At 39.0% G+C, this 16,580-nt stretch overlaps 1 protein-coding gene across 2 annotated transcripts in view; it reads right to left on the bottom strand.

Annotated features, from left to right (window-relative positions):
• Positions 1 to 16,171, bottom strand: part of RASA3 (RAS p21 protein activator 3) — a 139,745-nt gene extending 123,574 nt beyond the window's left edge. For both annotated transcript variants that reach the window (XR_014492481.1, XM_083362289.1), the window contains exon 1: positions 15,983 to 16,171. Coding sequence is in view for 1 of the 2 variants with exons in the window: in XM_083362289.1 (XP_083218415.1) it covers positions 15,983 to 16,037 (55 nt within the window). In the remaining variant the exon portion in view is untranslated. The remainder of the gene's footprint in view (positions 1 to 15,982) is intronic.
• Between the last annotated feature and the right edge of the window lie 409 nt (positions 16,172 to 16,580).

Genomic DNA, 16,580 nt, shown 5'->3' with positions numbered 1-16,580 from the left:
ACTTGCTCTAAATTACAACCCTTTATGTGAAGCTTCTCATCATTCATTCCATTCTCCCTATCAAATATAACTATTTTTCCTAAAAGGGAACAATAAATATTCTAATAATTAGGCACAGACATACAATTCACACACACACATTATGTAAGTTATAGAGGTACTTCATAAACATACAGCATCCTTACTTTAACATTTATATATATCCTTTAACCTTACAGTTTTATTATTTTTCAACATTTTCACAGCATTCAAGCTTCCTTTTTATCATTTTTTCTTTGGAGACATTTTATAGCATTTGTTTCAATTCCACTTTGGACATGTCACCATCATTCTCTTATAAATCTCATAAAATAGACCATATGTATCAGCATTCCCTTCAGTATTATATTACTTCAATTTAATTTTATTTTTAATTCCATTTCTCCTGCCAATGACTCCGCGTATAGCCCTTTTCACCCATTTCCAAAACAATGTTAATTCTATCAGAATACTTCTGTTTGTTCTACTCTTTTATTCTAAAATGTTTCTTGCTCACTCTGAATACATTTTAGAACTATCATTCTCTTTATGTACAATTATATATTTCTCTTATCCTCACTATTCCAGTTGGCTCAGCAAGTTTTTTTTATTCCCAACCATCTCTATTCACCCATATAACAGAAGAGTTTTTCTCAATGATACTGTCATATATATACACTTGCATTTTTAATGAATCAAAAGATTCATTAAATAGAGGGCCAAGGACTGAGTGACATAAATTTGTTAATCGGACATACCAAAAAGTATGAAGAATTCATTAAATATTTTATCAGTTAATGCATTCTATTTTATCTTTTTTCCAACTTTCCTCTAATGAAGCTCAGCATGATGTTTTAGTTCCCACAAGCAAGAAATGGCAGAGCTTCAACCTAAATTAATGAAAAGCAGCATCCTTTCACAATGAACTACCTGGAACAATTCCCTACCTACCCCTGAGATATTGTAATAGAGTTTCTAGTTAGCCCAACATGACTGGGAACAAGCTGTAGCTTTTAAGCAAAACACTCCTTGTGCAATAGAAATTTAGCTTCTTCAGCTTGATCTCTAACATGCATGTCTCTCTTAATCTCTATTGTGTAATTCTTGCATTCCTTTCCCAATTCTAATTTTGCACAAGTGTTTCACAAACCTCTTGGCATTATGCCCATGTCTCATTTACTCTTTCCTTCCTAACTGAAAATGTGTCAATATGATTTCTCTGTGTATAACGTTTTCATTACAAGAACCACCCGCGTGGCTTTCAGATTCTTCCATGCATCCCAGCAGTAGATACTCCAAAGAAACCCTTATTTCTTGACTAAATTTCTTTTCTATGTTGGTCATTCCTGATCTAGTAAAAGGATTACTTACATTCAACTGCTGACACAGCAGAGACTTCTGGAATTAAAGAAATTGAAATTTTTCTAAAATCTTCTACAACAGTATTTTTTTTAACAGGCAACTGTGCAGTCTTTCAACTCCCAAGACCGTAGCTGGGAATTCTATGAGTTGAAGTCCATACATCTTAAAGTTGCCAAGTTTGAAAACTACTGCTCTACAACATCTGTGAGTTTGCTAATTCCTATCCTGACCCTATTGCCTTTGATCCCCATCATACAATCACCTGACTTCCTTCCCATAAAGAAGGTCACAAAGCCTAACAAGTTGTACATACTTTTACCCAATAAGGTTAAAAAAGATTACTTTTACACCAATGCAGCTAAGGATGATCTAAGCCTTACTCAGCCATGAGTTTGGGGCAAAATAAAGGCAACAACACAGAGAAGCAAACAGATGCCGCAAAAATGTTGTTTTGTGCCATGGTGAGGTAAAAATGGAGAAAGGCCCTAAGATCAATTGTCAGGGGTTAAATCTGCATATTGTTAAATCTGCAAAGGGACCCTAATAAAGGAGGCCATTTGCAGACAATCTTCCTCACTTGATCTCTACATCTAAACCATAAGTGTTCTTTATGTGGCCTATGATGCTATGTGGGAATTACCTTGGGAAACAGGAGGAAGAGCCGCAACATGATTCTGTCAGTGTAATCTTAAAATAAAAGTAGAATTAGTACTCCTGCTGGGTGCTTCTTGTCTGGACTATCTCAGAGGGCTGACATAAGTCTTGCAAGTTTCAAAATTATCTCTCCCTTTTTATTTTTACTCTCCTGAAAACAAGGGAGAGTCCCTTCTTCCACCCCTCTTCTTTTGCCCTCAGATTTTGTTCATCAGACTTGTCTAGATTGCAGTCTTCCTCCTGTCTCCCAAGGTCGTTCTCACATACTATTACAGAACTATTACAGTTCTTTTGCTGCATGGAGAACAATCTGGACTCTTTCCTACAGATGTATACAGCATGCTGCCAGGCCTTAAGATGCAGTCACATTACAATAGGAACTGGGCCCTATTATCCAAATCATATAAGTAATTAGCTTCCTGTATCAGCTTACTTTTGCTGCAGAGAGCAAATCCTCCGTTATCACACAAATGCTTTCATCTAAAAAGATGTTTGCAACGAATTCTTCCACTGAACTGATGGTTGGACTAAATGACCTCTAATGCCTGTATGACTCTTTTTCAGTGGGGGTACAGCATGCATACATGCATGCATGCATATTTCCAAGTGGAAGCTTTCAATGGTAGAAGAGAATTTTATACTTACATACTTGGAGGAGAACACACTAGATAAATACTTTCACAGACACCACTCAACCTCTGAAGTATTGAGAACAAATACATAAACAAATTATCTCATATATTGCACATTACCACCCATTAAGACGTGCCAATCCTAATCAACAGCTTAAAGCAACTTTGACCTCATGTAAAGCATATTACACAGATTTGCAATATAGTAGCAAAGGAGTGTTTTGGCAGTATTTAGCATCTCTCATAGTTGCAACAAAGCAAATTATATGTGGTAATACCAGTGTCCAGAGCAGTCTTACCCAGTCAGGTGTTCATAGGGTCTATTGAGACTACAGTACCAAGAATTTTCAGCAAGCAAGTCCAAAATACCCCAAAATCTGACAGCTTGGGAAGGAAAGAACAGACAATACTAAACTTCACAAATCACCATTCTGTGGTCGCTGAACTAGTTTTCTCTGTCCCTAGGCCATATTCCCCTCCTCCATTTGGGAATTTCTAATTAATTATAACAAAATATGTATTAAATTATATACCTTTAAGAGCAGTTTAGAAACATCCAATGTGTCATATAGTTGGCATTCATTTACAACTTGGTACTGAACATAGGTATCTGCCATGCCAACTTATCAAATAAATTTTTCATACATCTAAATTTTATTTGATTCAGGCATCAAGTAAAAGATTTAGTTGCACATTCTATGAGAAAGTGTCAACTTTGTAACAACTAACTTGGGGTAAGTCCACCAAGTAAAATTAAAGGCCAGCAAACAATAATTATGCATTACAGACCTTACAGGTCACCTACTCCCACAAAACAAAATTATACTGCTGAGAAAACAAATTGAAAGTTAAGACATCTTTGCAATACTATGCTAATTATACCTGTTTCTGCAATTTCAAAAACTCTGCATTGTCAGAGATGAGGAGAGAGGAAGAAAGAATGAGAAATGGTCGAGGTCTGTTTCTTGTCAAAGTAGAATTCTATTATTTTGGGCAATAATTTTTACTCAGGAGAAAGAACAGTTGCAACTTCAGTTGAAAAGACCCTTTCACATCTTAACGCTTGTTGCAATTTTTACAGTCTTTCCAACCACAACCATCCTAAACAGACAGTCCCAACCAGAGATGCCTCCAAATTATATGTAAAGCAACTCTTTCACTCTGCACTCTAGGAATGCCATCAACGTCCATTAAGTTAGAACTCAAACTCCATAGCTATATTTATATATTCCAACTACAATCAAAGCCCACAAATTACAGATGGGCTTGCTTTGCAACAATTGTTTATTTTTAACCGTTTATCCCTTGTTGTTCTGTGATGATGTCCCTGGTTTTCTGATCTCCCTATTTTATCCTCTCAGAATCACTATGTGCTAAGTTGGACTGAGTGAATTAAACACAACTTTTTAAATTTCCACTCGGAAATCTTACAATTCCATTTGCTCCCAGACAGATAGGATTATTATTTCAGGTTAAGTGATACTTAAGGCATACCTTGGACTGATGAAACAGGATAAAAAGAATATTGACGCTTTTGAAATTTGGTGGAAAAAAGTCTTGAGAATATCATGAATGCCAAGAAAGAAATCAATGCAAAGTTCTCACCTGAGTTACAAATGAACAGGCTCAAATTATTCTACTTTAGAAACATGTGAAGACTCAGTTCTCTGGAGAAGACTCTCACAATGGAGGAGGTAGAAGCAAAGAGAAGAGGATGACCAGCAACAAGTTACAATGGAAATGGGAGTGCTATTGGAAGAGCTAAAGGTTAGGGACAAATCATCATGGAAAAAGCCTATATCAGGGTTGAGGAACCATGGCCTACAGATCAAGAGGGACTGTCATTTCTCTCCTGTATTGCACTTATTCTTGAGCAAATGAGTTCACACTTGCCATGATAGTTATTTGTGAAAGTGTGCACATACTTGCAATATTAATTTGAAAAGCTGGAAACTTAGGTGATAATAGGTTTAGTATGCTTCTTCCAAGCTGCCTTTCATGCAGTTCTTTCATGTTGCTCTCCTTATATACAAGCACCAGTTCAACAGCATTGTTTCGTGGCATAGAAAATTGAAGAAAAACCAAATATCACTCCTAATCATCTCCTTTTCCAGTATGGAAATACAGAGGATGATAACTAAGTACAAAAATCTTATTTATTTAGAATATTGTGTAGGGTTGTTTTTTTAAAAAAAACAAAACAAAATTATATAACTTTACGTGAATATCTGTGTGTGTACATGTGCGCGGGCATACTCACATGCACACCTTCTTACATATGTGCCAACAGTCCCACTTTCCTTTTCAGAAAAGCACATTTCACATATAGACCATACTGTACATATTTGGGACAAAAATATAGCATGTATGCATCTTCACTCCCTGCCCTATACACATATCTTTCAGCAGCTAGAGACAAGACCTTACTGGTGCAGGGGAAACAGTAGAGCATTGGATCTCCTCAAAAACTACTTTTCTATTAGTTTCACAAACAGAACTATGGCACTACAAATTATGTAGACCTTACAAATGACAAGTTTCTTTTCTTCACTGATACACTTTTCATTACTACTAGAGGTTTGCTGTACCTCTTGCTTCTCTTTACAGCAACTTGAAGAGCTCTTCCATCAAAGGACTGTGCCAGAAGTAGAGGACAATTTAGGACCAATTAGCAACTAGCAAGCAGAAAGGTAAAGGGACACGGTGGCTCAGTGGGTTAGGACACTGAGCCTGTAGATCAGAAGGTCAGCAGTTTCGCGGGTCGAATCCCGAGTGCCACGTAACAGTGAGCGCCTGTTACTTGTCCCAGCTTCTGCCAACCTAGCAGTTCGAAAGCACATAAAAATGCAAGTAGAAAAATAGGGACCACTACAGTGGGAAGGTAACAGCGTTCCGTGCTCCTTTGGCGTCTAGTCATGCCGGCCACATGACCACGGAGATGTCCTCGGAAAAGTGCTGCCTCTTCGGCTTTGAAACGGAGATGAGCACCGGCCCCTAGAGTCAGAAACGACTAGCACACATGTGCAGGGGAACCTTTATCTTTAAGCAGAAAGGTAAAGCAAACTAGAGAGGATAATAGATACAATAGATGAGCTGTCAGGCAGGGGGAAATTACCAACTGGTGGGATGGATGCAGAGTGTTTGCTGGCTGCATAGATAGTTCAGTGGTCTGGGCAGGATTTGCATCAGGAAAGCTGATGTGTAATGCACAGGACCAAACTATGAAGAACTATCTCACACTGTGGAACAGCAGTTTTAGAAGTAGCACAAATGCTGCAGTCCTAGTTTCTGCCACATATTTTGGAACTAAGATTTCTAAATATGGAGGCTATTTACTAGTAACCATTTTTTTAAAATACAAATACAAGTACAATTTTGATTTAACAGAGCCCTGCTTAACAAATTTGATATGCAACAAATCAAATTTCCATCTGTACGTCTTCTTTGAAATAACTGACAGGTTTGATGCATCTCCATGAGTCAGTTAAATTACATTTGTTAAATTGTGTTATTTGCATAATTACATCATTTAGCAAATAAGGTAAATTCTCAGTTAATAACATTTTCAAATGTAATGTCCATTATCAAAAAGTACAAGGGATTACTTTTATGTTTAAATCCATGGTTAAATTCATGGTTCCCTAAAAACATATGTTTGGAGATCACTATTCAGATGAAATGGCCATAAGAAATCACAATGTTCCCCTTTTCCAACTTAGTACACTTTCAGCTGCTTGGAAATGTAGAAATTAATTTCCCAAGATATCTCTAGAACGCAAGGGTGCCCTATCTTGTATAGGAACCCACCTGCACTGAGCACCCTTTCGGATAACAACATAATCACAACCAGGGATGCCTTAATATATCTGTAAAAAATGTAATTTACAGTTCATAAAATAAAAACTGTAAAGATCTCTATGGTAGTGTTTTTAAACTTTTGAAGAGCACATTTTTTAAAATGAAGAACATCAACATCAATAAAAGTACATTGAGATAAACTTATTGAATTCTTCACATTTTAAACACTGATTATAAACATTATTCTATGGCATGCATATGAAGCATAACATGCAGGGATGGCATGAGATTTGTGAAACAAAGATCTAAAGTCAGTGTGCAGCATTCAGCCTATTTCAATATTTGATTTTGACCATAGTGAGTACTTTCAGGAAGTAATGAAAGAATACTTAATGTGTATTAATGTATATTATGTTGTTGAGCAGGATTCTTTCCGTGCTTCCCTTAAGTAGGCATCTAATACATGGCATACATTGTTTCTTTGCAGACTTTAAACTACTCCTGAAATATCAGACCCACTGAATTACACAAGCTCTCAGTCTTGTATCATCCATTATTCTGCCATAAAATGACAAGCACAGAGAACTGAGCAAAAATGTTCAAAGGCAAACAGCACCAACAAAACGGTGCCTCTTTAGTCCAAAATACTTCTGTATGGTCCAGAATGTCCTTTGCTTTCAGCCGATTTTAAAATAGGTTTAACATTTCTAAACAGAAACTTAACAGATGGCAATGAATAAACTCAGTGTTATTCTACTAGAGGTGCAGGGGAGGGGAGAGGTCTGTGTACCTTCTAGTCCAGTGTTGACTCATTGTGACTGCCGGGATTAGTCCCTGCAGTTTTCTTGGCAAATTTTTTAAGAAGTGGTTTGTTACTGCTTCCTTCTTCCTATGGTTGAGAGAGAGAAACTGATCCAAAGTCACCCAGCTCACTTTGTGCCTAAGGTCTCTTGGTTCCTTGACTGGTGCCTTTACTACAGCACCAAAATGGCTTTCATTCTACTATTTAACCGTATTATAACAGCATCCCTTTTTTGTATTATTTTGTAATCTTCATTGAAGGATCAGTTCCATATCCTTCCAAAAGTGATACAAAATAGTCTCTATTCCTTTTATAAAGTAGTATATTATTTTTAGTATATTGTTGTAGAAACCATGGGCTTTAGGCAGCTTCAGATATTAGAAGGAAAGCTAGCATTAATCTTCTGTTACATCTCCCGGTGCTAACAGCAAGAGGAAATTATGTAGCAACACAAACTGTTTTTTTATATCTAACACTGGCAAATTCTATGAGCAAATTTTGTTTGAAAATGCTAGGGTTCTGGCACACTCAGAGGCCTTGGACCTCATAATTTTCCTCACAAAAATTAAAAAATATAGTATACTGAAAGGATACACATTTCAGGTGTAGCACTGAGACGGCCTCAATGTGTGGAGAAACAGTTCTTCCTTAAGCAATTTCATGATTGTAACAATTTGAGGGTAAATTAAGGCAGCTGGTTCAATATTATAATAGAATAACAGAGTTGGAAGTGACCTTGGAGGTCTTCTGTTCCCCTGTTCAAGCAGAAGATCCTATAAAGGTAAAAAGGTAAAGGTTCCCCCGCACATGCGTGCTAGTCGTTTCCGACTCTAGGGGCCGGTGCTCATCTCCGTTTCAAAGCCGAAGAGCCAGCGCTTGTCCGAGGACAGCTCCGTGGTCATGTGGCCGGCATGACTAGACGCCAAAGGCGCACGGAACGCTGTTACCTTCCCACCGTAGTGGTCCCTATTTTTCTACTTGCATTTTTACATGCTTTCGAAATGCTAGGTGGGCAGAAGCTGGGACTAGTAACAGGCGCTCACTCTGCTACGCGGCACTCGGGATTCGACCCGCCAAACTGCCGACCTTCTGATCGACAAGCTCAGCGTCTTAACCCACTGAGCCACCGCGTCCCTCTATACTATACTGCTTGAGATGGTTGTCCAACCTCTTCTTAAAACTCCCCAGTGATGGAGCAACCACAGTTTCTGAAGGCAATCTGTCCCACTGATTTAACTGCTCTAAACGTCAGGAAATTTCTCCTTATTTCTAGCTTGTGGGTAGTATTTGGAAATGAAGTTGTGATTTTCATATGATGATGATGATGTAATAAACGTGTATGCCACCAGATATCTAATGACTGTGGGCAGTACACAACAATCAATAAAGAAGTTAGAATAAAATCAATAAAAGCTGCAATTTTCCAAAGTTATTTTTTCTTTTGTTTATATATGTATTTATTTAAAACAAAGGTTCAGTTTCAAGAGATATTAGTAAGTAGACAAAGACAATTACTGAAATTATACAATAGCTGATGTACCTACAAAATCTGATCTTAAAAATTGGCATACGTACATACTTTGTCACTTTCAAAATAATTTATAGTGAGTCACAAAAATCTCAACAACATGAGATACCAATACTCATGATCTGAAGAACTACCAACTTGTAGGACACCCTACTCTCCTATAGAAATCATACAATCATTTTTAATAAATATGCAGACAAAACTTGTATATGAATAAAAGTTGAGAAAGTCAAAAATTAACAACTTCAAAATTATTCTTCAAATATTAAAATATTAGGACAAATATAACATTTGTTGACTACAATGCATACAATGTGTTATATGCCATCATCAAAAGCAACTATTTCTTTCTACTACATATGTGGTGGCACAGTGGTTAGTATGCAATATTGCAGGCTAATTCTGCCCACAGCCAGGAATTCGAACCTGACCATCTCAAGGTTGATTTAGATTTTCATCCTTCCAGGGTTGGTAAAATGAAGACCCAGATTGTTGAGGGCAATATGCTACATTGTAAACCATTTCAGAAATTGCTATGAAGTATATAATTCTAAGTGCTATTGCTATTAGGAGTGGGGAAAGTGTGTGTCTGTGTGTAGATTAACTCTGTTCAATGGAAAAACATTTTATATATGCTTATGAGATGGTATCTGGGTTACCTGCTACATGGCTTAAAAACAAGAAATGAAAAACCTGTTCTTCCAATTCTAAAGGCATGTGTGTGTGGTGTGGGGGGGGGGGGAAGAAGAGTAGCACCCAAAAGGCACATATGTCAAGTTGTTAAAGTGTTAATTAAATTAAAAAGTACTCAGGAGTTTTATAGCATCTTAAAGACTAAGTAATGCACTTAATGACTGTGCATGCTTTCATTACACACGGTTGTTTGAAATGCAGCAAATGCGAGATGCATCAAATACATAATGTAACACACACAACCTTAAGCATTCTGTACTTAAAGATTTCAGAATATTTAATATACTTAGATACCTTTATAAAAGGCTAACAGCTGCATATTATTATCCCACACACTCCTGAGGACAATCCACATACTGAACCTAAAGTTGTCTGTTGGCAAATAATGATCAAAGTTTGTTTTTGTTCCATAAAATGTTTGCCTAAACGTGCATCAAAGTTTACATCCTATAAGTTGCAAAGTTTGCATTCTATGGGAACTTTGAGGAATAATATGTTGTCTTTTTTCCTTAGAGAAACAGAATACAAAAGAAATATGTGTATTATGTTTTTCAATGTGCAACAATTCAAATAACAGGCTGTAAAAAACTGCAGACCATGGAATGATGAAGATAACCAAATTATATCAAATAAGCCACACTATGGCTGGTGCGAGATAAATGAAAGAGGAAAATAGGCACTGAAGAAGTCAAAAAAGAGAGTGAGGAATACCAAGTATTTATTTAGCCCAAGCTATTGAGAACAACTACTCCTTCTTCAAGGGCACTGATGTCAGTTTTACAGAGCACACCCATCAATTAGTAGTCCAAGGCCATTTCAGACGTTCCCTTTAAAAGGAATATATTTTTAAAAACATGTCAGGTCAAATAAAAACTAATTTACCAATACTTAGATTCCATCTGCCTCTTTTGTTTAGTACAGGCAACATATTGTCCTCAAACCATTTTTTTTTATTTTCATCAAAATTATCTTCAGTTTTATTGCTGAAATTCCCATCATCATACATTGGCCTCTGGGGTTTAAACATCAAAGTATCTTTAGAGTAAGTCACTCCACATAAGAAAAACTGTATCCCCAATTAATTTCAGTATAGGGCTTGTCTAAAAAATCAATAAAAATGCACACAATCAGACATCTTATCCCACCCCAAGAAAGGTCCCAGCTTAGCATTATGTGCAAACCAGGTCAAGACTATTTCAACAAACCATAGCTTAAAAAACCTAGGATTGGATTATTTGTGACTGTTAACTTTATCAGCTTTTCTATAATCTCTTTCATTAACCAGAGTTCATAGTATAATATGCTGCAGAAACAAACACTGGCTTATTCACTTATGCACTATTCATTATGTAACCCCCAGCTTAGCACAGACTTATTATCCCCACAACAGAAGTTTAAATGAGCTATTTCAATATTTGAAACCTTAACGATCAGAAAGGGAAAAAATACCTACTTCCCATGCCAACCATGATAAATGTTTTAATAAAGGTCAAAAACAGGATTAAGCCAACCTTCTCTTCCTACCTGATTTCAGTGGGACAGAGGAAGAGGGAAATAATTATCTGTCAGTTGCATCATGTTTTCATGGTACCTTTTCTAGTGGTAATTCCTGCCCCCTTTTTCCCTGCTGCAGCTAGAAAATCCTCTCTTAATAATGACCTGCCACAGAGATGGGATACTGGCCTAGCAATCATTTGTGAACTAACTGCTAAGACCAATTAGAACTTATGAATGACTGCCAATGTAACTGCCAGCGCCAATTCCGGAGACGAGACAGTGAGATTCCACTGATGTGCTTATATGTTATAGACAATGGACAGAATCTTGCCAAACTAAAGCTATAAACTTCTAACCTACTAGATATATCCTGAGAGATTCTAAGGTGTAGCTACTCTGATCCTCTTCCATCTCCCATATCCAGTTTGGGATTCCGCAGTCTCTTAATCTGGGCCTTTTGCTGGGAAAGCTGTGTTGCCAAGTCTCCCCCTTTGCACCTGCAGGTGTACATTCCATCACATTAGCCAATGAATGAATATGAATATGTACATACATGCATACAAATATGCATTTCTGAACTTACAAAAATTTTCAAAGGCTCAATGTTACTAAATTGAACTTTTAAAAACCCCTTTATATATATATTTTCAGAGGGACGCGGTGGCTCAGTGGGTTAGGACGCTGAACTTGTCGATTGGAAGGTCGGCAGTTTGGCGGGTCGAATCCCGAGTGCCGCGTAACAGAGTGAGCGCCTGTTACTCGTCCCAGCTTCTGCCCACCTAGCAGTTCGAAAGCACGTAAAAATGCAAGTAGAAAAATAGGGACCACTACGGTGGGAAGGTAACAGCGTTCCGTGCGCCTTTGGCGTCTAGTCATGCCGGCCACATGACCACGGAGACGTCCTCGGACAAGCGCTGGCTCTTCGGCTATGAAACGGAGATGAGCACCGGCCCCTAGAGTCGGAAACGACTAGCACGCATGTGCGGGGGAACCTTTACCTTTTATATATATATTTTAATGTTAACACAGTAACTCTTCAATTCATTTACCTGCCAATTTTTGTAGAGAAAGAGATGCATAATTTCCATCGTAGGTCAACACAATAATGTGGAGTACGGTAAGTGTAAAATGGCAAAGGAAAGTTCCCATCCTTTTGTCTCAGCTTCAACTCCCTGAACACAAAATAAAAAGTCTGTCCTGAGGATTGCGGGAACGTCAGGAAAAACTCAGGATATGAGTCAGGAGTAACTATAGGAAGGGAAAACTGGAAATTGCTATTTACACAGTACAAAGAAGTAGCTGCTAACTTGTTTATAGCATATTTTAAATAATTAAGAGAGATTAAACCTTTGTCTTTTTTTGTGCTATTTTGCTTCAGTCAAAAATAATTACAGTATATAAATGAACCAAATTATGAAAGAAGTCTTTTAAAAAAAAGAGCAAAGGAAAATGCATCTCAGGATAGAAAAAAATAGAGCAATCATATGAACGAGTCCTCTTTTTTTTTTTTAAGAAATCAGTGCTGGAATATAATGCACATTTTTCAAAAAGCTTCTTAATAAAGATCTTACTATTTAACAGCAAGCGTGAATGGAAGGGTTATTTTTGCCAGGATCATCACAAGGAAAAGGATTACCGTACATTTTACTTATCCCAATGAATATTATCTCCTCAGTGCTATTAATATTGCCATCCACTGTAATTATGCATTTCAGTTTGTCTAGTTTAGGCCCAAAATGTTTTTTAAAAGGAGAAAACTGAGGGGACATAAGACTATTTCACACACAAATTTCCTTCTGAATTCTTGTAGGTGGTTTGGAGTTGTTCTAAAACTAAGGTCCACGCTCTAGGGCTTGGCATAGCTGCTTTCCATCATTAGGGAGCAAATAAGGTTTGGAGCCTAGTCAAAAAGAAATCTGGGGCTCTCCCCACCATTCTTTTAAAATAAGAATTCCAATGACAAATGAAGAAAGAGGGTTGGACATTCTGATGAGTTGTTAGAAATATAAGACAAATGATTTGTTCTGTACGCAGCTCTTTCCGTGTTGTTCCTCTATGAAGTTGAGATAGGGCGACTCTAAACATTAAAGGAAAATGGCTACTGTTCAATTAATCTTCATTGGACTTGGCTTTCAAATTCTAGTAAGGCTGCATGCTTTTACTTCATTCATTTTCATTCATTCCATTTGTACACTAGCCAAATCAACTCCAAATTCATAGCAGTTTGCCATAAGGATCAACAATAAAAACATTCACAGTGTGAAACCCAAATTTATTGCCAGGCTTATGTTTTACTCCTCAGTAAAGTTCTTTTGACACTTTGTTTAGCGAACCTATTCATAACAAGTATTTTATGTAACAAAGCCTTTCTTTGAAGATTGTAAAAGGAAATCCTGAATTATTATACTGGATTATCCACATTCTGATGATATGCACTGAACATCCTATCACATACTTACATCCAATATATTTCAGTGGAATTCTCGTACTATATTGCTTAAGCATTTCTTGAACAAAAACATAAAGACTGTGGAAAGTATTTGAAATGTGGCATGAGTGTGAGTGCAAAGTGTATTATAATACCCTTTCTTAAAATGCTACCGCAGCTGTATCTAGGTTTACACAATTACTACAAAGGCTGTGCCCCAGTTGCATTTCTGTGTGCTTACACAGCTGTTTTGTTTCCCTGGAAGTTCTGCTGGAAAGACTACATGTTGCATGCAATATATCCATAGACACCATCAAATCAGCTACATGAGTCCTTCAGAGGACACATTGGTTTAATGTCGCTAATACAGATGTTTCACTTATATTAGCACACTTTGAGACCCTTTTCAAATATTTTGCCCAGCCCTAGTACTGTAAATAGACACGTTCTAACCACAGACACTGTGGTTAGGTGAACCAAACAGAATCACCCCACTAGATTTCATTTGTTGCGAGTACAGCATTTGCCCTCCAATGTACAGTCAGATCAATACCAGCAAATTTTTAACTATAACCGTGATATCTGCTACTTACTTTTTAATGAAGTAGTCTGGAAGTGATTCATAACAGTCAAAATAATGACACATCCTTCAAACAAATTAAATTACTGCATGTGACTGGTACGCAATTACATGGCGTGCTATGAAGAGTTAATAACAGACTGAAGCATCAGCAATTTGGAATATGGGGAAAGTTATTATATTAACACTATTGACTTTAAATTCATTTTTTAAAAGTCTGTGTATACACTAAGTCAATCTTAGTACTGTTTGCCTAACTACATTCAAAATAGTTCAATGGTATTGATGAAAATTTTTCAGTAAATTACAGGCAGTAATTCAAAACTGTCATCTTAAAGTATAGATTTTTTTATCTTGCAAAATCATTTCAAAAAGTTTTAGAGGACTAGAGAAATTGACAACAGTTTAAGCAAAAAGCATATGTAGTATGGGGAAAATGAGTATGCTTGTTATTACCCTATCATGTCCAAAAATGTATGAAATATATGAATATGAAATACAAATCCATTATGTGGGTTTTATCAATCAAGTTAAAGAACAAAACACTTAAAGGGCTCTTCTCAAATGTATTAAAACAAAAGACCTGCTGTGCAAAATACCCTGCTGTAGCCATATAACTATCTACTGATTAAGCAAACTTAGTTTGATTAAACTTAGTGTGATTTACAACATACAAAGGGCCAAGTTATAAAGTTCCTACATTTTAAAAAAAGAAAGAAAAAAACCCTTAAAGGAATAGCAATGGAAACAAAGAGGAATAAAAACTGGTATTTCATCATGAAAATTCTGTGCCAACAGGAAATGGCAATGAGATTGGCAGTCTCTGCAGAATTATGGGATGCAGGAATGCAAAAGGAACCCATAAGCATTGTTGTAGTTATAAGCTCATACTGGGTACTAGACATCAATCTAAAGAACAGGATAAACTATTCCTTCTTTCCTTCATCAGATTCTCTGGAGAGAAAAATATGACAGAAGGAGAGTAGGTAAACATGAGAAATTACAAATGAAAGACAATAGCCTATTGAAGAGTTGTCAAAATTTTGTGAATGAGGTGGCAGGATGGTACAATGAAAGCCCCCCCCCCCCACACACACACCACCACCACCATTGGTGGCAGAAAGCATGAAAGGGTTGCACTGAGGTGCCACGAAAAGAAAGCATTCGGATAGTCAAGGAGTTGTGGAAATTACATTGAGTGAACTGCACATCAGCTGTCAAAGATGAACCTCCAGAGCAGGGGTCTTCAAACTTGGCCCTTTTATGACTTGTGGACTTCAACTCCCAGAATTCCTCAGCCAGCAAAGCTGGCTGAGGAATTCTGGGAGTTGAAGTCCACAAGTCATAAAAGGGCCAAGTTTGAAGACCCCTGCTCCAGAGAGTCTCTGAACAGAGAGAGATTTGTCGAACCTGATCAGAAACCGCAAAACAATCACAAGAAACTCGTTTCGGAGCGCCTGGCTTCAGCAAGAAGCCAAGAGCCCGGGACTGGCAGCAGCAAGAGCTGGAAGTCAACTCAGCACGGCAATCCCGGCAGGTTTCTGGCCGGGCAAAAGGGCGATTTTTTTTCCTGCTCGATCCTAACTGGCAAGTCACTCTCTCCTCCCGGATTTCTCTCCCGCCCGCTCCTGCTTCGCAGCATCCTCACTTCCCTCGGCCACCATCCTCCCGCAGCACGCCCTTCCCGCGCCGCCGTCCTTGGACCGAGGAACCAAGCCCGGACCAAGCGACGCTTCGGGCCCGCCCCGCGCAGCCGAGAAAAGCGGCGGCTTCTTCAGCTTCCCCCTTTTGTCTGCAAGTACTTCTCGGAGAAAGGCAGCGGAGAGAGCGCGAAGCTAGGAAACCTTCCGAGCCGCGAGCGGCGCCAGCTGGAGCTCCGCCGCTTCTGCCTCCCGGGGGCTCGCAGAGCTTCCCCCCCCCCGGCGAACATGGCAGGAGTCTCGCCCGGCTCCCTTTGTTGGTCTGCCGCCTCTCTTGCCCCGCACTGTACCTATTTTGATCCGGACGCTCTGAAACACCCGGAGCCCCTCTTCTTCCACCGCCATGCTGCAGCCGCGACAGAGAGCGAGCCCGGCTCTGCTGGGCTGACGGGTGGGAAGAGGGGGGGGCGCCGCCGGGCAAGTGCAATGCGCCACGCGCCCCGAACTACAAGGGGGAAAAGACGCACGGCCGCCCCCACTTCGCCCCCGCTGGGGAAGACGTGCGAGAACATCTCCAGCAACGGACGTCGCCAACCCCCCCCCCCGCCCTCTTATTGGCTGACGGCAGGCCGGGTGGCGCTCCTCATTGGGCAAATCCGGGCAGCCCGCTCCCCATTGGAGGAGAGGAGAAGAAACAAGGGAGAGATTTGTCGCACAAACCAAACAGCTGGAGAGCGCGGCGGCGGCGGCGGCGGCGGCGGCTCGGGCCGAAGGGGCCAGCAAGTTGCAAACGGCTCTGATGGACGCAAAAGGAAACGGCTTTGGCGGCAATGCCTTGACCGGCGGCCTGCCTTGCCGTCTGTCGCGGCTGCAGCTTTGAAACCGCTTCCTCGTTTACGCTTCTCTTTTATGTTAAGGGAACATTCGAATTAGAATCGCGCTTTATCC

This window comes from Vipera ursinii, assembly GCF_947247035.1.
Source record: "Vipera ursinii genome assembly, chromosome: 4".
Lineage (NCBI taxonomy): Eukaryota > Metazoa > Chordata > Lepidosauria > Squamata > Viperidae > Vipera > Vipera ursinii.
Note: the sequence above shows the minus strand (reverse complement) of the source record. Positions and strands in the feature narration are given on the sequence as shown.